This window comes from Mastigoproctus giganteus, chromosome 8 (assembly GCF_048544385.1).
Source record: "Mastigoproctus giganteus isolate SK-2022 chromosome 8, ASM4854438v1, whole genome shotgun sequence".
Taxonomy (NCBI): Eukaryota; Metazoa; Arthropoda; class Arachnida; order Uropygi; family Thelyphonidae; genus Mastigoproctus; species Mastigoproctus giganteus.
The window spans coordinates 116,250,219-116,278,069 of record NC_143582.1 but is presented as its reverse complement, the minus strand read 5'-3'; the positions used below and the strand labels follow the sequence as shown (position 1 = coordinate 116,278,069).

Genomic DNA, 27,851 nt, shown 5'->3' with positions numbered 1-27,851 from the left:
AACTCCTGATAATGAACAAACACAAGAAGGAACTTCAGAACGAAATTGGGCGAATGATGGATATGATTATATTGTTAAGTTGATGGATACATTAATACAGGCATATGGTTAAACCCCAAGAATTAGCATTTTCGTATATTGTCCTTACTGGCTTAGTATAGCACTGTGCATCAAGAAGGTTACTTTAGTGGAAGAAAGGAGAAAGGATAGATTTCATGGGACTCTATCATTATGTTTTGTCAACAGTTATGTTATTGCATAGATCAATGAGCAAAGAGTATCAAAATGGTGTAGTTAGAAACACAGGGAAGATTATTTAATTTATCATAATTATAGATTGCTGGTGGAAGCATAAATTATTCTTCGAAGAAAAAAAAAAAAAAAAAAGGGGGCGATAGTATCAGAACTTTTGATTAATTAATATTGAACAACCACTATTACTGAGCTGATATTAAAATTCTTCTTTCCCGGAAAAAAAAATATATTCCTTGAGTATACGAAATTTAAAAGGAGGAGAGGAAGGATGCAATTAGCCTAGGGTATGTCCGGAAATCCCCTAGTTTCTTTTGTTTTTTCTCTCTCTCTCATTGCAAGTCTAAATCCAAGTTCAAGGAGAGGATCTAGAAAAAAAAAAAAAAAAAAGAAAGGAAAATTAATATTTGTTTTTGGAGATGAGAAGAGGCAATTAGCCTGGGGACGGCTGGTTCCTCCCAGTCACTACTTGTTTCTATCATTCTCTTTAAAGAAAGAGCTAAAAAAAAAAAAAAAAAAAAAAAAAAAGGGGGAAATTGAGATAACATCTGAATTCCAAGGTCCAGATACGAAGATTCTCTTCTTGTGTTATTTCGAAAAAAAGAAGCCCAAATTTTAATCTCGAATAGAGGTTTGGAGCGATCTAAATCAGAACTTTAGTCCTACAAATGATTTTCAAATAGAACTTTATCTACTAACTCTATCACGTAGGAAATTGAAATCACAGAGTTATTGATATTGCATTAGCATATGAAGGTCAAGACAGAGCAATTACATGACTATTAAATAAAAAAAAAAAATAAATAAATAAAAAAAAAGAGAACGAAAGTAGCTCAGGATCTAGATATTTATACTGTGTTCATACTATACCACAAAAGATATTTACTATTTCACTTCTTTCTTACCCTCTGATAGGCCAGAGAAGAAAAAAAAAATCAAAGGTCGTAATTAGCCAGAATGGATATAGCTATAGGAATTCCCACACTCCTGCAAATCATGTTTCATATCCTCATCCAATGATGATTTCTATAAGGATAATAGTAAAGTATAGACCTAGAGTTTCCTTGAAAGCGACTTCGAAAGTTATTAGGGAACTGTACCGATGCAAATTGAGATGCGAAGCGTATGCAAACCCAGATGTGTTTCTTTACCAATGGTTTAAAGATAATGAACAGATAACGAAGGAAGGGAATAGTACTCTGGTAATTAGAAAGGTTCTCCGTGAAGACCATAATAGCAATTATACTTGTGTGGTTCGAAATGAATTGGGTTCAGCCCAAGCCTCATTAGTAATAGCAGTATCATATGGTCCCACGCTTCAAACGGCACTGACCGACATAGCCACGATCAAAGGAAACCCAGTGCAGTTGAAATGCAATGTAAAGGGAAATCCCCTTCCCGTGATAAAATGGTATTTGGAAGATCGGCTCATTCAAAGTAATATCAGTTCTACTTTTTCAATTAGAAACATATCCTACGAGACATCAGGTCGTTACACATGTATAGGGGAAATCTCTGGATACCCCATTGTGAAAAGTGAATCGTTAGTCTTTGTAAAGGGACCACCAAAAGGAAGCTGCAGATCATCCACAGCACACTTGGGAGATATAGTTCAAGCGAAGTGCGTTTTTCGACACGTACCACCATTGGCAAATGTATCTTGGAAAGGCCCGATAAAGAAGGAATTATTTGGAAAACACACAGAGGAATGGAATCCCAGAGAAATCAGTAGTACTTTAACCATTACTTCGATTCAAGCGAATCAATTGGGCTCATATGAATGCCATGCATGGAATGCATGGGGGAGGTCAATATTAACACTTCAAATTGAAAGGAATTGGTCCAAAGAGATCATGTATGCTATTCTAGGAATACCTACTGTCTTCCTAATCATAGTAACATTAGGAGGGGTGATCTGGAACTTATGCTCTGAAAAAAATAATAACGCAAGTGACACGGATACCTCATACAATACCTACCAGGTATATTACAACGAAAATCTGTACGAAGATGACGTCGATCATGTTGAATAAGGAAAGAAGAGAAGATAAGATTCTCTTCACTATAACCCTTGAAACCACCAAGCTCCTAAATATAGTGCCTACAGTAATTCATGTGTGTGTGTTGTGTCTATTTCGGTGTGCAGTGATATTAGTGCGCGTTGCCAAGCCGCGATCTTCATGTTTATTCACCTGAAGTTTTCGACACCAAAGTGAAATATTCAACAGGAGATTCACCGAGCCATAAGGAAACACCCAGATTATCACATCTTCGATGAGATCGATAGTACGGGAAACAGTTTCCCTGGGAGGATGCAGAGTATTGCAGAGGGGTAGACTTTCAGATGGAGGCCCAGTTGTAGTGGTCAAATGCACCAGAAGAAAAAGAACAATGGATATTATAGTATCAAGAATGTAATAGGAGTTCTCAGAATCAATGTTATGTAAAATTAGCTTAGAATTATTTGATAAAGTGAATGTTTTTGTGATTATCAATGCCTATATAAATGTTAACTGTAGTTTTAGGATTGTATGTAGCTTTGACATATATTAACCTTTGTATACCTTAGAGAAATGAAATATAACTTGTTAGATTGATTTATGCTTATATATTTAGTAAAATGATAAGAATATACTAATACTTTTCTTATTTCATGTCTACTCCCGGGAACGCCCGGAGAAATTTGTAGAAATGAAGAACATGTACCTGTGCCAGGAATTCATACCAAGAAAGAGAAAGTGTTAAACCATACCCCATCAGTCAAGAGCTAGCGAAGAACGAACTTTGTGTATCACAGCTAGAAGAAGTGGAGATGGGATCACACATACTCTAGTGAACTTACTCCAGTGCACGGGCATTTATCAATTAATCAAATATGTATCACATTTAGTATTGTAGCATTTATATTGTTAACATAATTTTCACGTATATTTTATAAGCATGTTTCGTCTATATATCAGGCAAATATACATTAGCGCCTATGATAATCAAGTATTTATCTTATGTGTTGTTAAAGTTATATGTTGTTAAAGTGTTTATCGTGTGCTATATGTTATTCCAGTGATTTATATACTCAGATTACTCTAGATTAGTTTTTCTCAATATCACACGAAGGTAATAGGCTTAGTTTATTACTAGCCTGACACCTTTAGTAGTTTCTTTGTGCACACCTTTATGTTACGATAACATAGACAGTTTGGATTACGATTTGTAAAGGAAAGAAGCATGAGGAAATTGTAAGTAGATGTCTTCACGTCCCACGGACAGAATCTCCGGATGCGAAGCCATTGTCCCGGATCCGGCGATTCTGTTAGTGAGAGCAGGGGAGAGTGTGAGACTGATAAATTCTCAGCTCACGACGATCAGGCAAATCTCATTCTTTGTTCAATAAATAAAACCGATATTTAGAATATTAGGGCGAAATTATCGAAAAACGGTCTTCAATTAGAATTCGTAATATTCAAGCTAGGGAAAGCCAAACCGAAAGTATTGAAGGGAAGATGTGAGTGAGCCAATGAGAAGGCAAGAGCCCATGACTAACACAAACTTACTTTCGCTCTGAACAGGGGATCGTAACGGGGGTAGAAAGAGTCAGCGAGAACTTCGGCCCCACGCTAACGATAATAAACAAAAAGCAAGGTTTAGGTTGATAGCGAAACCAGGCTCACACCTGCCTGTGACGCAGACTTGGACAACTAAAAGAACAGGACTCTGTCATATTTACGACTTTCCCCACTGTCATTGGGAGGGAGCGAAGAATTCCTCATTGTTGAGTAATCAACGAAGAAAAAAGTTAAAGAGGGAAAGTAGCACCCAAGTCCGAGATATATACAGGAGGGCTGAGTCAGACAAGAGGAGGAGGACGACGGCGTTCACGACAGAGAAGGAGACAGACTCGGACAGAGACGGAGAGAGGACACCGAAGAGAGGAGAGTTGGCTCTTCGCAGATGAACATCGAGTCGAAAGATTGCCAGAGCACAGAGAGACAAAGGGAGAAGGAGCAGAGCGGCCACCAGAAAAGTCGCCCGAAAACCAGTAGAGGACCCCGCCCAGATTTAGCTGAAGAGAAGGAGGCCGTATCACTGAATTCTAGGAGCGAGCAAATTAACTGGTAAGCAATTATATTATTCGTGTGAATGTAACAATCCGAAACCGAAACTAAAATGATAACCTGTTCAATGCTTCTTTCCTAACCACAAATGAATTACATGTTAATACACTGTAGGTTAAACGACTAGAATGCTCCCATAGACACGAAAACCCCCATCCTGATGTCCATAAGAAAAGAGCAATATAATCGAGCGTGATCAAGCGCTGAGTTCCGAATGATGATGGAGGATGCACCAAAAGATAACTAGCAGCCAGGAGAATTAAACACACCCACTCGCGTTTAGCCTCAGAATATGAGGAGTACCAAAAAGGTCTATAAGCATACTGGACGGTTAACCTAGAATAATCTAGTACACTACAAAAGGTAAGAATTGTGAAGAGTTAATGTTGCAAGACAAATTACAGAATTTCTATGAAGAGCACATTGTACTAGCTTAATACCTGATTCACACATTGACATTATGAAATGTAACTAATGCCTGAATGCCACTATTTAAACTGATCACTTAAGTAGAGTGCAAGTGTTGTATATTTAGTTTTGTGTTAATAAATATTGTTATGTGTTTTACTAAGTCTCATCCTCTCTGCCCATATCCAATCACACCAGCACAGGTAAGAACCAACTAAAATAAGTTATTGCGGGGGATCGGGTCGACGCATCGCGATTGTCCGATCCTTTAACACAGCGCTAATCCTTTGCTGCAGTCACAGGGGTTATATAACTTCTGGAGACCGAGGGCGGGGATTTTGTCCTAAAAGATAGTGAGTTGAGTGACTAGACAGAAAAAGGGCGTTGCCCCACAGAAATGAGAGGAAACAAGATGGCGCCTTGAATCGAGCAAGAGAACCAACCCAACCAAGACGTGCCACGTAACCAAAGAGAACAGGGCCATCCACAAGATGACGGCGACGCCTTACATTGCACTATTTTCAAATAAAGGATATCTCCAAAAGGTTAATCTCTCATTAAACAAATACAGTCAGTTTATCTAAAAGCAGATAAAACTTGAATTACAAACAAACACAGTTCCAAGTTAGATAGCATTAAATAAATGGTTTTTGTGTAGAAAAAACTTTGCCTTCACAACGAGTTTCTGTGTTCAATAATAGAACACAGACAGTTGTGCTGCACTAGACAGGTTCTCACATGCAATATCTGTGTGGAAACTATACAAATAATTTTAAAAAAGATACCAAGTGAAAATAGGAAGGCACTGAAAATTACAGATTTTGATCTTCAACCAATAAGTTGAAGGTTAGTTATTTTTTGAGAGAAAAGTCACAAGTGCGGTGCTAACACTATATGATTAAGAAGTTTTTGTTCATGTATTGTGTTGATGAAACAGTTTGTTCCAACAATTTGTGATTGAAAGCATGTAAAGGTAACCAGTATTAACCTGAAAGATGCAAGTGGTTTGTACAACTCTCATCAACCTAGATCACTATCATTAACTGCTGCAATACAAACACTTTGCTTATTGAAGGCTTGAAGTGGTGGAAAAACTGTTTATTCTTAAGAACAATGCTCTGGCAACACACCATTTCTTCCATCATTCATTGAGTACAGCTCTAAAATGGTGGTCATAGACCAGAAAGATAGTCCACTGGACTGACCCTATTGGTAAATTCCTAGCAGGCACCTGGATCAACTAATATATAATTATGCTGCCCCTACTTTGCCAGATTGTGATTGGAGGGTGTCCAAGTAGTGTGTGTGGGAGGTGGGGTAAATTATCAAGACCATATTATGTCAAGGAGCTGGATATATGCTTGCTGTGCATACGCCATATCCAAAAATTTCATTACTTCATATAAAATGTCTAACCCCACATTTTATTTATGACTAAATACATCATGATTAGTCAAGCTAACACAACAAGCTTATCTGTGTAGACATCTAAACCTCCCAAATGCTTCCTTGTTCATTTCACAAATATTCATGGTCTCAGTGATGTCCATTTCCACTTACAGTTTTTCCAAGTATCACTTAAATATTCTGACAGAATCTCATGTATCGGTTGATTCAACCACTGCTCATCCCAGTTATCCTAATTATACTCTGTCGAATCCTTAAGCTTCAAAGGCGGTACATGTGCATATGTCCTAATATTCCCTGTAAGAGACTTACTTAATTTGGAATCTCCTCTTTTCGATCTTCTCTGGCTTAGATTGTCAAATTCATTTGTTGTCTCTATCGATCTCCCAGTTCTGTTAATCATTTGGAACTCTTTGATTTCCTTTCTTTGAAGCTCAACCTTCTCCAGTCCAACCTTCCTAACAGTGAGGTAATTTTTCTTGACAATTTTATTCCATTCATCTCACATCCTTTTGACTGATTTCATTCTATCAAAAGGATGTCAGAAGAATTTTGAACAATCTTGACGTCAAGAAATCTCTAGGTCCTGATCTTGTTCTTAAAGCCTGTGCTCGTGAGCTTACGCCTATTCTGTGTCATCTTTTTATACTTTCTTATTCCACTGGTATTTTCCCTTCTGCTAGGAAATTTACTCATATCCATACAGTTCCTAAAAAGAGAGACATCCTACTTATCCAATTATCATCCCATTGCACTTGCTTCTACTCTTTCAAAATTATGGAAAAATTCCTTAACTGCTAACTCTTAAACTATCTAGAAACCTTCCATCTGTTCAATGATCACCTAGTATAGATTCCATCATTGTCAATCCACTGGTGATATTCTGGCTTATGTTACCTATCTGTCGACAAATTCAGTGGAAATGTTTAGTGAAACTCAAGCAGTTGCTTTTGACATTTCAAAGTCTTTTGACCGTGTTTGGCCTATAGATCTTCTCTATTGTCAGGGAAACGGGAAACATGCTGTGTAAAAAGGATAGGTGGGACAGGACCAGGGTATGTCTGCCGGGGCAAAGGTTGATGACGTTCTAGAGCGGATATCATCTTTTAAGGGCACAAAAGGTGATATAGTTGTACGGCACTAATGATATTAAGAGTAGGAGACCGGCTGGATTACTTAAAAGTACAGGTCACTGTTGAAAAAAAGCCATGAATTAGGGTTGAATTTGAAAGTGTCTGCAATTCTGCCCAGACACGATAGGAGGGAGTATATGATGAGAGCCCTGTCGATCAGTTCGGCCCTGGAAAGATTGTGCAAGGCTCAAGGGGTAGATTTTTTCCGGCCTGGTCTGTACTTGTTAACAGGAGACACTGCTTCTACAGGGATGGGATACACTTAAATAGAAAGGGTGCAAGAATGTTTGCTGATTCTATCGAAGCAGTGTTAGGTGGGTCGGAAAACTGCTAGATTGGGGGGGCACGAGGACTAATAGATTAACAGTAGCCACTGGCAGAGGTGAAAGTGATTCTTGCACTGCTTCTATTGGAATGAGCAGCAGCTTGGAAAATAAGATGCAGGATATTTCAGAGACTGCTGGGAGTCATTGGGATACAAGTAAACACATGGGTTGTGTTAGGGTAGCTAAGAAAAAGAACAGGTGTATATATACTTGCATGTACACCAATGCTAGGAGTTTGGTAAATAAATTTGATGAATTTGAGGTATTGCTCAAAGCATCAAAGACGGATATTGTTGGGATATCAGAGACGTGGTGTCACACAGATATAAGGAATGCTGAACTGGAATTTGGGGAGTACAATGTGTACAGAAAGGATAGCAGGATAGAAAGGGAGGAGGTGTTATGCTGTTAATTAAGAAAAAACATAAAATCAAAAGAAGTGCATCCAGTTGATATAGATGAACAGTGCACTGTTGAGTCAGTTTGGTGTGACATAAGCACTGCGAAAGCAAAAATAAGAGTAGGAGTGTGTTATAAGCCTAATGACTCGAAGGAGTACAATGAACAATTGTACAGAGAAATAGAGTGGGCTAGTAAATCGGAATGTCTTATAATGGGGTATTTTAACTTCCCAGATATTGACTGGAACTTGTGGGTTGATCACTCACACACTAGTTAGACTTTTGTGGATTTATTGGATGACTGTTTTCTGCAGCAGCATGTTCGAGAGGCAACCAGAGAAAGTAATACTCTTGATCTGGTTATCAGCAGTGATCATTCGTGTATTAAGAATTTGCAGATAAAGGAACCACTAGGTGGCAGTGATCACAGTGTACTGATGTGGGATTTACTTAAAGATTTAATTACCATCAGGGGTAAAGGAAAGGGTTTTTGCTTCCGTAAAGGTGAGTACAGTGGTCTCCGACAGTTTTTAAATTCTGTACAGTGGGATAAACTGACGATGTTACCAACAGTAAATTCTAAGTGGGAAGCATTCAAGGAATTAATCGTGGAAGCTACTAAAAGTTTCATACCTATTAAGAAATATTGTTCAAGGTTTAGGCCTAAATGGTTATCTAATGAACTAATGAGACTCGTAATAGAGAAGAAAAATGCATGGGATGCATATAAATTATCAAGCGACTCAGAACCCTATGGCAGATTACGAGAAATCCTTGGCAAAAGATGCAAAGAAAAACAGCAAGGATTTCTTTAATTATATAAACTCTAAAAGGAAGGGGATGAATTTGATTGTTGATGACAGTTGATGATCCTGCTCAGATAGCGAACAAACTGAATGAGTATTTTGCATCTACATTCACACATGAGGAATTATTAAGGTTTGAAAATGGCAGAAGGTTATCAAATTGTAGCAGGATACTTAATGATTTTGGAATAACTGAAAGCAAAGTGGAGGAGAAATTGTTGAAGTTAAACATAAGAAAAGCACCTGGGGTGGATGGGATCTATCCAGTTATATTAAAGGAGGCGGCAAAGCAACTAAGCAAACCCTTAGCCATAATTATGAGAGCATCCTTGGACTCTGGGGAGGTTCCCACGGACTGGAGATGTGCAAATGTATCCCCAATTCACAAAGGGGGATCGAAGGGTGACGAGTAATTACAGACCAGTTAGTTTAACTTCTGTTCCGGGTAAAATAATGGAGTCACTGGTTAAAGATGCATTGCAGGATCATCTAGACAAGACTGCAGCAATAATTCAGACACAGCATGAGTTTGATAAGGGAAAGTCTTGTCTGACAAATTTGATAGGATATTATGATGTGGTTACAAAGGAACTGGATGCAAAAAGTAATTTTGATATCATATATTTGGATTTCAGGAAAGCTTTTGACACTGTTGCGCATGGAAGACTATTGTACAAATTGGAGCAGAATGGTATTAAGGGTAAGTTAGTACAATGGATAAAAGGATGGTTAAGTGGGAGAAGACAGAGGGTGGTAATCAATGGGTGCTGCTCTTCTTGGACTAATGTTATTAGTGGAGTCCCACAGGGTTCGGTGTTAGGTCCACTGTTGTTTTGTATATTTATCGATGATATTGATGAAGGTATATCAGGCTTAATGTCGAAGTTTGCAGATGATACAAAGGTTGGCAGGGTTGTTAATGACAGTAATGGCAGTGTGCTACTGCAACAGGATCTAGATAATTTGGTCAGATGGGCTAAGAAGTGGCAACTGAAGTTTAACCTTGACAAATGCAAAGTACTGCATATGGGTAGAAGTAACCCCAGAGAAACGTACCAACTGTGTGGTACTACACTTAAGGTGGTAGAAAATGATAAAGACCTGGGAGTAATTGTGCAGTCAGATATGAAGTTTTCTGAGCAATGCAGACAGGCTCCTAGGACAGGTCATGGGGTTTTGTCAATGATATATAGGAATTTTGCTAGCAGGGAAAAGGAGGTGATTATCCCTCTGTATAAGTCAATGGTCAGGCCACGTCTTGAGTACTGCGTACAGGTCTGGAGGCCTCATTTTAGGAAGGATGTAGATTTACTTGAGCGTGTACAGAGAAGGGCAACAAGATTGGTGAAGGAATGAAGGGATCCTCTTACCAAGAGAGGCTTAAGTTCTGCAAATTGCAGTGGCTGGAGACTAGGCACCTGCGCGGTGATCTGATTGATGTATATAAGGCCTTGAATGGGTTGAGCACACTGAATTCTGATGTGATCCTTCCACTTGTTCAGATTACGAACCTAAGGGAGCATAAATTCAAATTAAGAAAAGACAGATGTAGAATAGATGTGCGGAAATTTGCCTTTAGCCAGCGGGTGGTTAATTGCTGGAACAAACTTCCATCTGTCGTTGTGGAAGTTAATAGGTTGAATAAATTTAAGGAGGAACTGGACAGGCATTTGGAGGGAATGGTGTAATTTTTTTTTTTTTTTTTGGCTGATGCTGCATAAGTTCATATACTTGCTTTCTTGCATCACATGCCACTACTACTAGTACATACTGTATTAGTTTATTTTGCATCACAAAATATTTTAACGTTAGAGCAAATTTAAGTTATACGAAATGTAGAGGTGCTTTGAGAAATTTTTAACTAAGACAGCAAGAAATGGTGTCAAGGAGTTTTTTTGTGTATGTGAATACAAAGAGGGAAAGAAACAATTAGATTGGTGTTGCAGATAATTGAACAGGTCCCAGTCAGTGTTGCAGATAATTGAACAGGTATTTCACATTGTCATTTACAGATGAAATCTCCTTCATGATGAGGAGAAACTGTGCAAGTGATGCTGGACAGCATGAAGTTAGCAATGAAGCAGCATGAAGTTTGAAATTACAGAAGATTGTTTATTAGAAAAACTTGTGATCCTAAAGATTATTGAGTTTGTGCCATTGGCATGCACACAGTAATTTTGAGGGAGGCAGTAAGCGAGTGCATTGAACCATTAAGATTAATTGTGGGGCATTGTTGGACTGGAGAAGTGCTAACATATCACCAACATATAAAGGTGGTTCTAAGTGGATAACTGTAGATAAGAAGTCTGACTTCAGTGACAGAGAAATTCATGGGGGCAATGATCGAGAATGCAATACAGATATATTTAAATATAAATGGTGTTTCGTGAAGGGAAAACCATGTTTAATTAACCTAGTTAGTTAAAAAAATCACTCATGAACTGGATGTAGGGAGTAATTTTGACACTATTTGTAATGGAGTTAAGCAAAAAATTTGACCCAGTCCTTCACAAGAAATAACTCTGTAAGCTGGAACACGTTGACATCGAGGGTAAGATTCTAAAATGGATGGTGGAGTGGCTGTAGGGCAGGAGGCAACGGGTTGAGAGTAAAGATTACTCTTCAGTTTTGAGAATACTGTCTCAGAGGGCATGATGTCAAGATTAACTTGGGAGTTAAAGGTTAATAATCAGCAACAAACAGTGCCTCCTCAGAATAACTTAGATAAGCTTCAAGGATGGTCAGAGTACAATTGGCTGCTTTAATGCAGAAAATGCAAAGTCTTAATTATTAATAAATTCTTACTCTTGGAAAATAGCAACTGCAAAATAACTTATATGCTTGGTGGGGTTGAAGTAGACTTGGTGTCTGTCAATGATTTTCCAAACATCTGCATACAGAGATAGGGAAGTCATGATCCCACTATACAAGGCTACATTTGGAATACTGTGTTCAAGTATGAAAACCACACTTTAAAAAAAAAAAAAAAAAAAGACATTGAGCTTCTTGAAACGGTCCAAAGGCATGCATTACATCAGGTGAGATTGGCACCAGATTTCACCCGGTGCATTGCAAATCTGATATGATCAGCAGAAGGATGTCCATATGATAAAAGACTTCAAATATATGGTTTACTGAGCTTGGCAAGGCACCTTACAGGGTTACCTGATTGAGAGCTATAAGGCTGTAAGAGGAGACCTCTAATGAAGGTGAAATTTTCACTTTTATAAATGATTCCAGAACTAGGAGCCACAAATTCAAATTATGGAGAGAAAAGGTTTAGATTGCATTGTAAGAAGTTTCTTTTAACTAGGAAGTTGTTAATTACTTGAATGGTTAGGCTGCATCTTGAATATTGCATATAGGTCTGGAGGCTTCATGCAGCATTTATGTAGATCTGCTGGAACAGGTACAGAGGAGGGCAGCAAGATTGGTGAAGGAAGTGAAAGGCTAGTCTTACCACGATAGTCTTCAGTTTTGAAAATTGCAGTGTCTTGAGACTAGGTACCTACAAGGCAATCTGATAGAGGTTTTTAAAGCTTTGAATGGAGCAAGTTCAGTGTAGATAGTGTTCTTCCTCTTGCTCAGACTGCACACGTGCAGGGGGCATAAATTCTGATTGAGGAAGGATGGTTGCAGGATAGATGTGAGGAGGTTTGCCTTCAGCCAGTGAGTGGTTGACTGTAGGAACAAACTTCTATTTGGTGTTGTAGAAGTGGGCAGTTTGAATGAATTCAAAGAAGAATTCATTCACTGTAGGGACAAACTTCTATCTGGTGTTGTGGAAGTGGGCAGTTTGAATGAATTCAAGGAAGAACAGACAAATTATTGGAGGGGGTGTACTAATGATATGGGAAGTTTTTTTTTTTTTTTTTTGTTTGCTGATAATATATAAGCTTTTTTCCATGCATCATATACCACTAATAATAATAATAAATTGCTACCAAGGGTGACTAAGCTTGGGGAAATTGAAAGGTCAGCTGGACAGGTACTACCTACATGAGGAAGCAGGGCTGCATTAATGCTACAGCCAAAACCGGCCATGGCCAGGGGCCTCATTTTCAGTGTAAATATTTTCTAAAGTAGTAATAAAAATTTCTAATAATAACAATAACCCAAGAAAAAGTGTAATATAAAAGCATACTTAAGCTTAACTTGTTAAGTGTTTAAATTTTATTCTTATACCTTTTTATTGTACAATAAATAAGTTAAAAGTTTCTATTAAAATTGTTTTTATTGTTACTTTATTTTTCAAGTCAAAGAACATAAAACATTTTTGACCTCTTTATTTTACATTTTTATCAAGGAGTTATTATTCACAATATAAATATAAAACCTACAGTAGTATTTATATTTATATATATTAAAGGGACCTCAAATTTAAATATGGCCAGGGGCCTCTTTCATCCTTAATCTGGCTCTATGAGGAAGGAGTCACACGTAGTCGATTTTATTTATTTTATATATTTTTAGGGCTATTTATTTTATATATTTTTAGGCTATTTATTTTATTATTACAATTTTTTTTTTTTGCTAATACTAATACCAGTGAGATAGTTTAACTTGCTTAATTTTGTATTATTAGCTGAGGAAACACTCTAGTATGAAATGTTTTTATTCCTTTTTAGGATAAAAGGAAAAACTATTACTGAAATGACATACATCAGTAATTCAGAAAAAAGTCTGATTTTTCTTGAATCAGGAAAATTTGGAAAAGTCCCAAATTTTCCTTTTTATTTTAGAAAAATGTTTTTGTTTTTTGCTGAATTCTGTTTGGAATATACCAATGCTGCCTGACCAATGAACTGCAATACATATTAAATGTAATTTTTAAAATATTTTAATAAAAATTTGAAAGGACCCAATTGATCTAAATACACTACTATGCATGACTCAACATTAGTAACATTATACTGATCACAACATTACTGGTCTGCCTCACCCATTTGTTTGATTTCCTTCTAAACACATTATCTACATGAAGCAGATACAATGGGGACAAATATATTCCTCTGCTTGTATTGAGCACTTCATTGAGATGCATAATTTTAGTTGAATGTCTCTTCATAAAAATTGTATAAAACAGCAATAATTAAATGTAGTGCCATTAAAAGAAGAAATTAACACTGTATAGATAATTTTAAATTTGGTAAAATATGCACATTAACTTCAAGGAAAAATTAATATGAAGTATTCACACAAATCTCCTCAGCAAATTTCGGGCCAACAATTTTTCTCACAGCTTCCATAGCACATGCCAAGATCAGTGGAGCTACTGCATTAGTATAATAAATGAAGTATCATATTGCTTAAATATCTTCTTCATGGGGGCTCACATCTGGTGAGTATGGGCTTGGCACACCCAGGGTCCTGAGCTGGATATCATCATTCTTCTCTTTCTTGGTAATTCCCTTCTACTTTTGACTCTCTCTCTCTCTCTCTCTCTCTCTCTCTCTCTCTCTTTCTCTCAGGGTAACTCAGGAATATTTTTTTTCCTGGTGCAGCATAAGCCTCAGGCTTCCTTGCACCATATGGCTATTAATAATAATAATAATATATGTTTTTCTTCTGCTTAATGTCATTAGTGCTAATGTGTACAACAATATCACCTTTTGTGCCCTGAAAAGACATTTGCTCTACAACATCATCAACTGACGTAGCCCAGTGGTCAGGAGCGAGAGTGCATAGCACGCGTTCCTTGAGTGGACCGGGGTTCAAGCCCGTGACTACTAAATACGATAAATATTTGTATTGACGATTTATTGTAAACTCTACTGACTTGGTTGTCGTGCCGGAGTATAAACAGAAAATTTATTTATTTATTTATTAACTTTTGCCTCTGACAGATATACCCTTGTCTTGTTCCACCTAATCTTTTTTTGCACAACATATTTCTCATTTCCTTGACAGTAGATTCACTGACAACAACTGGCTTCTGGGATCAGTACATTCTGTCTTGGGGGTTGCCACTGTGTTGCCTGATGATCAAGTGCAAGTTTTTAATGGGCCTCCCCAATTTGAATCCTTCAAGGGATTATATAAATAAAAATTTAAAAAAATCAAAGTCATAAGTTTGAAAAGTGACATTACACATGAAGCTCTGTGTGATATTAGTAAAGAAACAGGATAATTTGTTAGCTCTTTGCCAATGTTCTAATGAAAAATACAGTTTAAGGGTATACTAAATAATGAAATTACAAAACTAATACATTCAGTGGCATGGAAGGACTGCATATGCTCCACACCAAGAATCTATGGAAGGGGGAGAGGCATTGGAACTTAGCTGATATTTATAAATTATGAAAAAGGCGAGGTTCAGCATGCAAACCAGTGTGAACCGCATGGGATTCACACTGGCTAGCATGCTGAATACATTCCATTTAAACTGTATGAGTGACTAAATTTCAGAATTCCGCAGCTGAATTAAAGTATTATCCACTCAATACATTATGATTAGGCTGCTAGTGTTGCCATAAAAAATCAACTATTCGACTATATCACCATTTTGCATGACAATAAACTACACTTTTGATAAGCACAGTGTCTCCTTCATAATATTTCACAGAGAAGTCAATTTTAAATTTCACTCTGAGCTGATAAGATTGTTGAATTGGTAAAAAAAGCTTCTTAGCTCACCCTGATGATTGTCACCCCGACAATCATCAGGGTGAGCAACTGCAACAAGATCTAGGAAAATTGGGTCGATAGGCTGAGAAATGGCAGTTGAAATTTAACATTTACAAATGCAAGGTACTGCATATGGGTAGCATTTATCCCAGAGTAACTTATCAATGGTGTGGTACTACACTCAGGGTAGTGGGAAATGAAAAAGACCTGAGAGTAACTGGGCAGTCAGACATGAAATTGTCTGAGCAATGCAGACATGCTGTGAGGAAAGCTCATGGGTTTTTTCAATGATATGCAGAAATTTTGCTAGCAGGGATAAGGAGGTGATATACAAGGCCATGGTTAGGCCACATTTTGAGTGCTGTCTGCTGGAACGAGTACATAGAAGGGCAACCAGATTGGTGAAGGGAACAGAAGGGTGCTCTTACCTAGAAAGGCTTCAGTTCTGCAAATTAAAGGTGAGGAAGGGTGATTGCAGAATAGATGTGTGGAAGTTTGTCTTCAGTCAGTGGGTGGTTGATTGATTGCTTTGTGAAAGTGGATTGTTTGAATAACTTCAAGGAAGAATCAGATAAATTCTTGGAGGGTATGGATGGGTGACGTGTGTATGTTTTTTTGGTTTTTTTTGGCTGATGCTATATAAGCTGGCTTTCTTACATTATTTGCCATTACTACTAATTTAAAATAATTTAATTTCAAGTGCACCAAAGCCACTTCAGTAAAAAAATTAAAATATCTATCAGAGTGACAGTGGTGTCAATTATAATATTGCTCAAGTATTGTTTTTTATTTTTTATGTGCCCCCATCAATTGTGTTAGAATTAATCATGTCCTTAAAAAGAAAATAACTGTGTTTCTCTCTTTTGGCACAACTTTTGTAAGGTATGCCTGATTATGTAACTGTGATTTACTGAATTGTGCTGCTATAAATAACAATATCTGGTATAAATTTGTTGAAGTGCAGTGGCTTCACTACTTTTGTAGCAGTGACCTTGTGACTTGAATAACAGTTCCCACAGCAATACTTGACCCCTCACAGTAATGAAGAAATGTGATACTCCTGCAGATACCATTTCTTAAGACAGTGAAACAATGTATTTCAGTACTGGTAAAGTACAGTTTTCATTGTTAGAGAAGATTTAATTGTGCTGCTCAAATTATTTGAAAGTTGTTTTAGGAAAACAACTAGAAGAGTGATTTTCCTAAACAACTCATTTAAGTCATCCAAAAAATCAACTACAGCAAACCCCCCTATTCACGGGGGTTACGTTCCGAGAAATGCCGTGAATACCGAAAACGCGAATACTGAGTTATGGCTCCCATAGTAATAAAGGGGTTCCGTTCCAAAGTATGAAATATATAAGAAAACTAGTCTAAAATTTTGTCTATGTATGTATGTATGTATTATATGTACCTTCATAATATGACTATGTACATAGACAGTACATAGTGAAATGCAAGCATATGTCATTGAAATGAAAATAAGAAACAATTTAATATTAAATGTAATATTTATTAGAAATTTCAAACCAGTGCCTTTGCTAGCTAAAAAACTTATCCCGCCAGTGCTATCACCAGTTTCGCTAAAGTGTTGTTAAAGGAGTTTTGCCTTTTCACAAATGATGAGTGAACTTAACGGAATTTTATTTTGAATTCGGTCTTCTATCCACAGATCTTAAGCTTTTTCCATTTTTTCTAATTTAACATCACGAGTTACAGAACAAATTTTTGAAGCAATTAGCACGTTTTCACGGACACTACGGCGGATTTTTTTCTTCCGATTTCTTGATTGATCGTACCGTTGACTCATTGATTTTATAATGTTTTGCCACTAAGGAGACACTTTCACCATTAGAAATTTTGTCTAATAACTCAATTTTATTCGCTAATGTCATCACCTTCTTTGATCTTTTCACATTTCCCTTGTTATTCGTAGCCATATTTTTGTACAGGATAGAAAGAACTTGTCCACAATAAAGTCACTTTCTTCCATTAACACACTCGAAAAAGTGTGTTTTACACTGCAAAACGGTAGATTTATTACTTTTGTAAGCATATCAATTTATAAATTGATAAATTTATTCAGTTTATAAGCATATGAATTAAAGCAAACGACGAAACCTTCCATGACAAGTGCATAACACATACTAAACAAGGATTAGCGAGAAACATCCACGCTCGCAATTTTGTCACCCCTCTCCCCCCACCCACTGGGCGCTGTTTTGACCGGAAAAGATAATTTTAGCCACGCCCATGTTTTTTTATGGCAGAAAATCTTCACGGCGCTTTAAAATTCACATTTTTTTAGGTTTCATTTTGTATTAAATCAGCGACCGCGAATACGTGAAACCGCAAATATAGATACCGCGAATAGCGGGGGTTTACTGTACTATAACTAAGAACAGAATCACATATTTTTAAAGTGAATGTAATATTAACTATAGAAAAATTTCATCCAGAAATATTCTCATTCAGTAGCAGCTTGTGAAAGATGGACATTTGAAAATCGGCTATAAAACTGCACTTAAGTTACCAATTAAAAATAAAATTTTAAAAACTACTGTCACTGATAATATTTTAACATTACAGAAGAACATTGCATTAAGCAGAAGAATTTCAGAGAGAAATGTTCAAAACATCCGACACTATCATTTTAACTGTAGGTGGGGGGGGGGGGGTCCCAAACTTTATAATTTCTTTGCTGAAATTAATGCAAACTGCTTTAGTCATTATTTATCTTGTATCCATTAAATTGTTAAAATAAAGAATGATATTCTTTATTTTAACAATTTAATTCTAAGGCAATTCTAAGGCTGCATCTTAATATTACCGTATTTCCCCATGTATAAGATGCACCTTAATTTTGGGGCCCGATATTTGAAAAAGAATTTATTACATAAAGTTATTGAACTCAAGTTTTATTCATCATAAAATTCATACAACTCATCACTTTCAAAACTCCCATTCATTAGCTTGTCCTCATCTATGTCTGATGATAAATCACTGACTTCATATATTGCCTCTTCCTCAGTTCCATCTATGGCATTTGAAATGCCACACTTCTTAAATGACTTGACAACGATCTCAATCTTGATATTATCCCAGGATCTTTTCACCCAGGTACAAACTTCTCCTATAGTTGGTTTCTTTACTCTTCCTGCTGGTGTCAAATTGTCCCCAGAAGACTTCATCCATTGGTTCCATTCATCTCTCATGGCAGCTTTGAAGGGTTTGTTAATGCTGACATCAAGTGGTTGGAGCTGGGATGTCAAGCCTCCAGGTATGACAGCAAGTTTTGTTTTTTGCTCTGCAGCAATCTTTGTATTTTTTGTTATGTGTGCCCTGAACTGATCAAGCACCAATAGGGCAGGTTTGCGTAAGAGCCCACCTGGTCTCCTGCTCCAAACTTTCTCAAACCAGATCTTCATCCCATCCTGATCCATCCAACCCTTGTCATGAACGTGGACAATCACTCCTCGAGGAATGTCTTCTTTTGGCATTGTTTTGCGTTTGAAAATCAGCATAGGAGGCAGCTTGGTTCCGTCGGCATAACAAGCTAGAACAACTGTATAATGACTCTTTTCATGTCCACTTATCTTCACAGTTACAGTTTTCACCCCCTTCTTATCAACAGTTCTGTTACTTGGGACATCAAATTGAAGGGGGACATTGTCCATATTTACAATCTGTCCCAACTCAAACTGATGTGTCTTCCGACATTGAATGACAAAACGATGAAATTCAAGGACCTTCTGCTCATAGCTTTCAGGCATCTTTTGGGCAAGTCTGGTGCATGTACACATGCTTAGTCCATTCCGTTTCATGAACCTGAAGCACCAATTGTGTCCTCCTTTGAAATCATTAACTTCTTTTTCATCAGCAATTCTTCTTGCCTCATACTGAACCATCTTTGTGGACACAGGAATTCCAATTGCCCTTTGCTCCTCAATCCATATCTTCAATTCCATTTCTAAATCAGGCCATTTTGCTGACTTGCCTCTCATGGCCTTCTTCTGCCGTGGTGTTTTCAGTAGGGTTTCTTCTTCCCGTAGCCAGCCTCAGATTGTTTTCTTAGTTGGAGGAGGACCAAACTTACGTTCAGCAGCACGATTTACATTCACTTTTGCAAACTGGATCACTTTTAACTTGAATTCAGCACTGTATGAAAATCTTTTCTGAGCCATTTCTGGGCAGAACGTGGCAAAACATAACCTAATATACCGGTAACAAGTGCGAAACAATGAGCGCAAAGACAACAAGCGCGAAAAAGCGGGAAATGCAAGTAAAAAAAAAAATCTACAACCACTGTACAAGATGCACCCAGTTTTTAGACCCCAAATTTTTCGAAAAAAGGTGCATCTTATACATGGGGAAATACGGTATATAATGATATTATATGGCTTACAAAGTGGGCTGTGCCCACTGCTCATGTAAATCATATTCTCAACATGAGTTACACACAGTGCCTGCCTATTATGTATAAAGTGCATTGGCAGAGGTGGAAGGAGCTTTTATATTAAAAAATTATTGGAAAGTAGATGTTTTAAATATTAAAGAGCTCATTGTTCATAACTGTATTAGTTACATTTAAAAAAAAAACAATGACATCATATAATGAATATTTTTTACTATATTTCTTAGTTGTTAATTTCAAGTTTATTAAATGCAACAACTTATTGCAGGGTGCACTTATTCAGAGGAGTGAAAAGGCATGTCCACTCCAAGATTAATACTTGTCATGGTTTGTTATTTTTTGTTATGAAATGATTTCTGAAACTGAAAACCTGATTAACTGGAATACCTGTTCTCATTAAATACCTGATGCAAAGCTTGCACTGTATTATGCTTACAATCTTTATATTAAATTTACAGGCTCAAGAAATCATTCTGCTGCTCTACAGAGATGGCTTTCACTTCACCGAATAGAAGACTGGAATATATTTATATGTTTCTTAATGTGTAACTATGTACTTGGAACATAGAAAGATGTTATATATTTAGTGTTTGTTGAGAACTGGAGCTAACTATGCACTATTGTGAAAACCTATAATTTTTATAGAAAACAAATTAAAAACAAATGATCCTGCTAGTGAATCAGTGGTAATGCAGATGTAATTCTCAATGGACAAAACGAGTCATTTAGAAAACTGCCAAGTAAGAATGTTTCACTTTATGAGTGATCCATGTTAAAATATGAGAGGCAAGTATATCTATCTGTTTCTTTAACTTTTCTTAGAAATGTTTTTTACTTATTGTATATAACTGCTTTTCTTTTAATTATGAATGTTTTCAGATTTACATTGCAAAAAAACTCATTTATTTCATTTAGTGAATAATCAGTTAACCCTTACTGGCACTTAGAGTGTAAACTTTTTCTGTGCGCCTACTCAGACCTCACCTACTTTTCAATCACATTTGTCATACTAAAATCTGGTTAACTTCAGTGACAATGTGATATGTGTGATTCAACACTGTTCATGATAGTTTTCAGCTATGCCATTATTTGTTGTTCATGGCTGGCAGTTGCATATAAACCTGTTAGATGAAGTTTTGTTTGTAGTTCAACGGTCCCACTTAAAAGAATGCCTTGCAAAACAAGGGCATAATTCATTTGTGATATCATGTCACACTCTTGTACCAATATTTACAAATTATGTACTTCACATTCAAGCTAATAGCAGGGCTTTTACTACAAAATCATTCAGAGAAACTTGTTTATTTGTTCATTTGTTATTCCATGAAATAACTACAGAGTTGTAGCTTTTGTTGAGGAGTAATATAATGATACTCAAAAAACAGTATGTTTTGATGTTAGGGGCTAAAAATTTAATAATTACTGTTTGTTATTTGTTATTTTGGTTTTTAGGAGCATTAGCAACTAAGGCCATATTGCTCCAGGATATGCGGTGGTCATTCCCTGACCTTTCCGCATCCTCCGTATTTGGTGATGACGGGCTCGAACCCCGGTCTAATCAAGAAGCGTGTGCTATGCACTGCTGCTCCTTCCCACCTGGCTACGGAGGCGCCTAATAATTACTGTCATTGGTAAAATATGTACATCACACTACATTGAAAATTCAACATAGTGCGATACAGTTAAATTTGGAATGCTTCAATAAACTAAATAATTTTACAGACCATATGTTTTAGAACTCTTTGCCTCTTTTAATAATTCAAAGAATGAAAATGAAATACAATCTAGTTACATACTCCATTTTAAAAGCACAAAAGAAGAATAGAAGAAAGAGAATGGAAACAAACATTTTAAGCGCTAATATTATAGCTAACAAAGAGAACAGAAATGGGAAACTGTTCACTGCAATCCACGGTTGCATCTTGATTGCTTATCTCGTGCAATCTTGGGGGTGTTGGTGATTGTAGCTGTGAAAGCCACTGTCACTTACTTTGAATGTCAGGCATTGGACAGTTTCAGAGGGATTGTCTGTGAGCCAGGTAGTTGAAGAGGAACGCTAACATTAACTTGTGAAGAGGATATTGTGGTGTACATTAACTCCACATCAGAGCTTGCCAATATGTTCCCTTATTGTAAAGCAGTCTGTCTGATCCTGTCTAAAAATCATTTCCATTTTTGAGAGAGAAAGAGTGATGGTTGTAGAAGAAAATTTAAAAAAATGAAGTATAATAAAATGTTCCTGTTTATACTCTGGATGACCGCCAGGTCAGAGAAATTTATAATCATTAATCATATAAATATGATTTATATGAAAATCAAGCCTGCAGTTGTGCAGGCTTGAACCACGGTTCACTCAGGAGTTACAGTGTGTAGCATACACTTCTTGATTAGACCGGGGTTCGAGCCCGTGACCACCAAATACGGAGGATGCGGAAAGGTCAGGGAATGACCACCGCATATCCCCGGAGAAATATGGCCGTAGTTGCTAATGCTCCTAAATAACGAACAACAAACTCAAACAATGTGTGCTACTGCACTCTCACTCCTGACCACTCAGCTACATCAGGCATTATAAGATAAATTTGCTAAACACTTTGTGGAAATTTGCCCCTCTCCCACACCCATTGTGAGGTGAGCAAGGTACCCATGCTTATGGACCTTAACCTACCTGAAAATAAAGGGAATTCTACAATGTTGGAATTTATGAGTAGTCTGCTTGCACCTTCCTGTGTTCAGTAGAGCCTGTTTTCTGGACATAATCATATTTCTTAAAAGTGACTACCATAATCATATTTCTTAAGAGTGGCTACCCTCTTTCTGTCAGCTTTTCTGACATGGATGGAATAACCATTTTATTTAGTCCATCTGCATTCTGCAAGGGGGTTGTTGTTTTCATAAAGGAGACTAGTAGTCTCAAACAGTTTTTAAATTCTACCCATGAGGCCAACTAATGATGTTACAACAACAAATTCAAAATGGGAAGCATTCAGAAAAATAATCAGAAGCTACTAGGCTTTTCATATCAACTAAAAATACTGTTCACTTAGACGTATGCCTTGACCAGTATTTTTAGTTGGTTTAAAATAAATAGTGTTCAAGGCTTAGACATACATGGATATCAGAAGAACTAGTAAGACATGTGGCAGAGAATAAAAATGCATGGGATACATATAAATTATCAGGGTGATACAGAAGCCTACAGTAGATATAAACTAGTCTTCAATCAAGTCACAAAAGAGATTAGGCAAGCCAAGGCAGATTATGAGAAATCTTTTGTAAAGGATGCAAAGAAAAGCATCAAAGACTTCTTTTCTTATATTAACAGTAGAGGAAGAGGTTGAATCACATTTTGGTCCATTTGATATCAATGGTTTAACTGTTGATGAAACTGCTTAGGTTGCTGACAGGATGAATAGAAAAAATGTTCTTGTTTATAATCTGGCGCAACCTTTAGGTCAGAAGAGTTTACAGTAAATCTTAAATACAATCATTAATCATATTTAGTAGTCACAGGCTTGAACCACAGTCCACTCAAAGAGTGAGTGCTACTGTATTCTCGCTCCTGACCACTGGGCTATTTTGCATCCACATACACACATGGGGAATTCTCTAGGGAAGGGGTTGACAGAAGTTTATCAACCTCTAATAGTGAGAAGAATGAATCTGTGATAACTGAGAGGAAAGTGGAAGAGAAATTGCTGAAATTAAACATAAAAAAAGGCACTGGTGGTGGATGTGATCCATCCAATTATATTAAGGGAGGTAGCAAAGAAGGTAATCAACCCTTAGCCATAATTATGAGAGCATCTTTTGATTCAGGGAAGTATGCTGTGGACTAGAGATGTGCGAATGTATCTCCAATTCACAAACAGGGACAAAGGGTGACAAGCAATTACAGACCTATTAGCTTAACTTCTGTTCCAGGGAAAATAATGGAGTCACTGGTTAATGAAGTGATGCATGACCATCTAGACAGTAGTGCAGTTATACTTCAGTCACAGTTTGGATTTGATAAGGGGTGATCTTGTCTGACCAACCTAATTGGAAACAACAACCCATTAACAAAAGAACTGAATTCAAAAATAATTTTGACATCATATGCTTAGATTTCAGAAAGGCTTCTATTACTGTTGCATATAAAAGAAAGCTAAACAATTTGAAGGAGTGTGGGAAAAGGTGCTGCTATGGATTAAGAGATGGTTGAGTGGAAGAAGACAGAGAGTGGTTAGCAATGAACACTGCTCTTTACTACTTAACTTTACTTAACTTCTGTTCCAAGAAAATTAATGGAAGCACTGGTTAAACAAGCACTGCAGGATCATCTTGACAAGAATTCAGTTATAGCTCAGACACAGCATGGTTTTGTTAAGGGAAGGTCTTGCCTGACCAATTTGATTGGATACTATGATGTAGTCACAAAAGAATTGGATGCAGGGAATAACTTTGATATTATATATTTGGATCTTAGGAAGGCTTTTGATACTGTTGCACATGGAAGACTGCTGCACAAATTGGAGCAGTGTGGCATTGCAGGCAAACTGCTGCTATGGATAAAGGGATTGTTGAGTGGGAGAAGACAGAGTGGTAATCAATGGACACTGCTCATCGTGGACTAAAGTTATTAGTGGAGTCCCTCAGGGTTCAGTGTTGGGTCCATTGTTGTTTTCTGTATTTATAAATAATATTGATGAGGTATATTAGCATTAGCATTAGTAGAGGCATTTGATGCAAGAAAGCAAGCTTATGCAGCATCAGCCAAAAAAAAAAAAAAAAAAACCACTTCCACTTAACCCCTCTGTTCGTTCAAAATACCTGTCCAGCTGAGCCTTAAACTTATTTAGGCTATCAACCTCCACTACAAGGGATGGAAGTCTGTTCCACCAACCAACCACCCGCTGGCTAAAGGCAAATTTCCGCACGTCTATCCTACATCTGTCTTTCCACAATTTGAATTTATGCCCTCTCAGGTGATTATTCTGAGCTAGAGGAAGAATCCCATCAGCATTGAGCATGCTCAAACCATTCAAGGCTTTATACACCTCTATCAGATCACCTCGCTGGTGCCTAGTCTCCAGACACTGTAATTTGCAAAACTTAAGCCTTTCTTCGTAAGAGCACCCCTTTGTTCCATTCACTAATCTTGTTGCCCTTCTCTGTACCCGTTCCAGCAGCTCTACATCCTTCTTGAAATGAGGCCTCCAGACCTGTATACAGTACTCTAGGTGTGGCCTGGCCATTGCCTTATACAAGGGAATAATCACCTCCTTATCCCTGCTGGAAAAATTCCTGTATATCATTGACAATACTCCATGAGCTACTCTTGCAGCCCGTCTGCACTGCTCAGAGAACTTCATATCTGCCTGCACAACCACCCCCAAGTCCCTTTCATTCTCTACCACTGTCAGTGTAGTACCACAGAGTTGATACGTTGCTCTGGGGTTGCTGTTTCCCATGTGTAGTACTTTACATTTGTCAATGTTAAACTTCATTTGCCACCTCTCAGCCCATCTGCTCAACCTTTCCAGATCCTGTTGCAGCAGCATAGTGTCAGTAGTGTCCTTGACAATCCTGCCAAACGTCTGCAAACTTGGACATTAAGCTTGATATACCATCATCAATATCATTTATAAATACAGAAAACAATAATGGACCCAACACTGAGCCCTGAGGGACTCCACTAATAACATTAGTCCACGATGAGCAGTGTCCATTGATCACCACTCTCTGTCTTCTCCCCCTCAACCACCCCTTTATCCATAGCAGCAATTTGCCTCCAATGTCACACTGCTCCAATTTGTGTAGCAGTCTTCCATGTGCAACAGTATCAAAAGCCTTTCTAAGATCCAAGTATATAATATCAAAGCTATTCCCTGCATCCAGTTCTTTTGTGACTGCATCATAGTATCCAATCAAATTGGTCAGGCAAGACTTCCCCTTAACAAAACCGTGCTGTGTCCGAGCTATAACTGAAGTCTTGTCTAAATGATCCTGCAGTGCTTCTTTAACCAGTGCCTCCATTAATTTCCCTGGAACCGAAGTTAAGCTCACAGGTCTATAATTACTTGTGTCAACCTTTGATCCTCCTTTGTGAATTGGGGTCACATTTGCACATTTCCAGTCTATGGGTACCTCCCCTGAGTCCAAGGAAGCTCTCATAATTATGGCTAAGGGTTTGCTTACTTCCTTTGCTGCCTCCTTTAATATAACTGGATAGATCCCATCCACCCCGGGTGCCTTTCTTGTGTTTATCTTCAACAGTTTCTCCTCCACTTTACTCCCAGTTATTTCAAGATTCTGTAGTTTACTGCTAGAGTTGAATACACCTCTGGCATTCCCCTCGCTGAATAACTCCTCATGTGTGAATGTCGATGCAAAATATTCATTTAGTTTGTTAGCTACCTGAGCAGGATCATCAACAGTTGACCCATCAATATCAAGTGGACCAATCTGATTCATCCCCTTCCTTCTAGAGTTTACATAAGTAAAGAACTCTTTGCTGTTTTTCTTTGCATCCCTTGCCAAGGATTTCTCGTAATCTGCCTTCGCCTGCCTAACCTCCTTTGTAACTTGGTTGCATATCAACTTGTATCTATCATAGGCTTCTGTGTCATGTGTTAATTTGTAAGTATCCCATGCATTTTTCTTCTCTGCCATATGCCTCATTAGTTCATCTGACATCCATTTTGGACTAAACCTTGAACAATATTTCTTAGTTGGTATGTAAAGCCTAGTAGCTTCCAAGATAAGTTCTTTGAATGCTTCCCATTTTGAATTTGCTGTTGGTAACATCATCAGTTGGTCCCACTGTATAGAATTTAAATACTGTCTCAGTCCATCGTAGTCGCCTTTACGGAAGCAATAACCCTTCCCTTTACCCCTAATGGTAGTTACCTCTTTGAGTAAATCCCACTTCAGCACACTGTGATCACTGCCACCTAGTGGTTCATTTATCTGCAGATTCTTAATGCATGAAGAATCACTGCTGATAATCAAATCAAGAGTATTACTCCCTCTAGTTGCCTCCCGAACATGCTGATGTAGAAAACAATCATCCAATAAATCCACAAAAGGCCTGCTAGTGTGTGAGTGACCAGCCCCCAAATTCCAGTCAATATCTGGGAAATTAAAATCTCCCATTATAAGACTCTCTGATTTACTGGCCCACTCTATTTCCCTGTACAGTTTCTTATTATACTAATCAGAGTCATTAGGCCTATAGCACACTCCTACTCTCAATTTTGATCTCCCAATGCTTATGTCCCACCAAACTGACTCAACACTGCACTGTCCAGCGATGTCGACTGGCTTCACTTCCTTGGTTTTTATGTGTTTCTTAACTAATAGCATAACCCCTCCCCCCTTGCTATCCTGTCTATCCTTTCTGTAGACGTTGTACTCCCCAAATTCCAGTTCTGCATCCCTTATATCTGTGTGACACCACGAATCTCATATCCCAACAATATCTGCCTTGGATGTTTTGATATCAAGCTTAATGTCCAAGTTTGCAGACGATATGAAGGTTGGCAGGGTTGTTAAGGACACTAATGACAGTACGCAGCTGCAGATGGGCTGAGAGGTGGCAAACGAAGTTTAACATTCACAAATGTAAAGTACTACGTATGGGAAGCAGCAACCCCCGAGTGATGTATCAAGTCTGTGGTACTACACTGACAATGGTAGAGAATGAAAAGGACCTGGGGGTAATTGTGCAGGCAGATATGAAGTTTTCTGACAGTGCAGACCATCTGCAAGAGTAGCTCATAGTGTTTTGTCAATGATATACAGGAATTTTTTCTAGCAGGGATTAGGAGGTGATTATCCCTTTATATAAGGCAATGGTCAGGCCACACCTTGAGTACTGTATACAGGTCTGGAGGCCTCATTTTAAGAAGGATGTAGAGCTGTTGGAACGAGTACAGAGAAGGGCAACAAGATTAGTGAATGGAACAAAGGGTTGCTCCTCTT

At 37.6% G+C, this 27,851-nt stretch overlaps 1 protein-coding gene across 3 annotated transcripts in view; it reads left to right on the top strand.

Moving 5' to 3' along the window:
• LOC150081781 (opioid-binding protein/cell adhesion molecule homolog) overlaps positions 1-20,667 on the top strand; it is a 718,769-nt gene extending 698,102 nt beyond the window's left edge. For all 3 annotated transcript variants that reach the window (XM_090379651.1, XM_090379650.1, XM_090379652.1), the window contains exon 10: positions 20,345-20,667. In XM_090379651.1, the coding sequence (XP_090235777.1) occupies positions 20,345-20,454 (110 nt within the window). In that variant the 3' untranslated portion in view covers positions 20,455-20,667. The remainder of the gene's footprint in view (positions 1-20,344) is intronic.
• Positions 20,668-27,851: the final 7,184 nt, after the last annotated feature.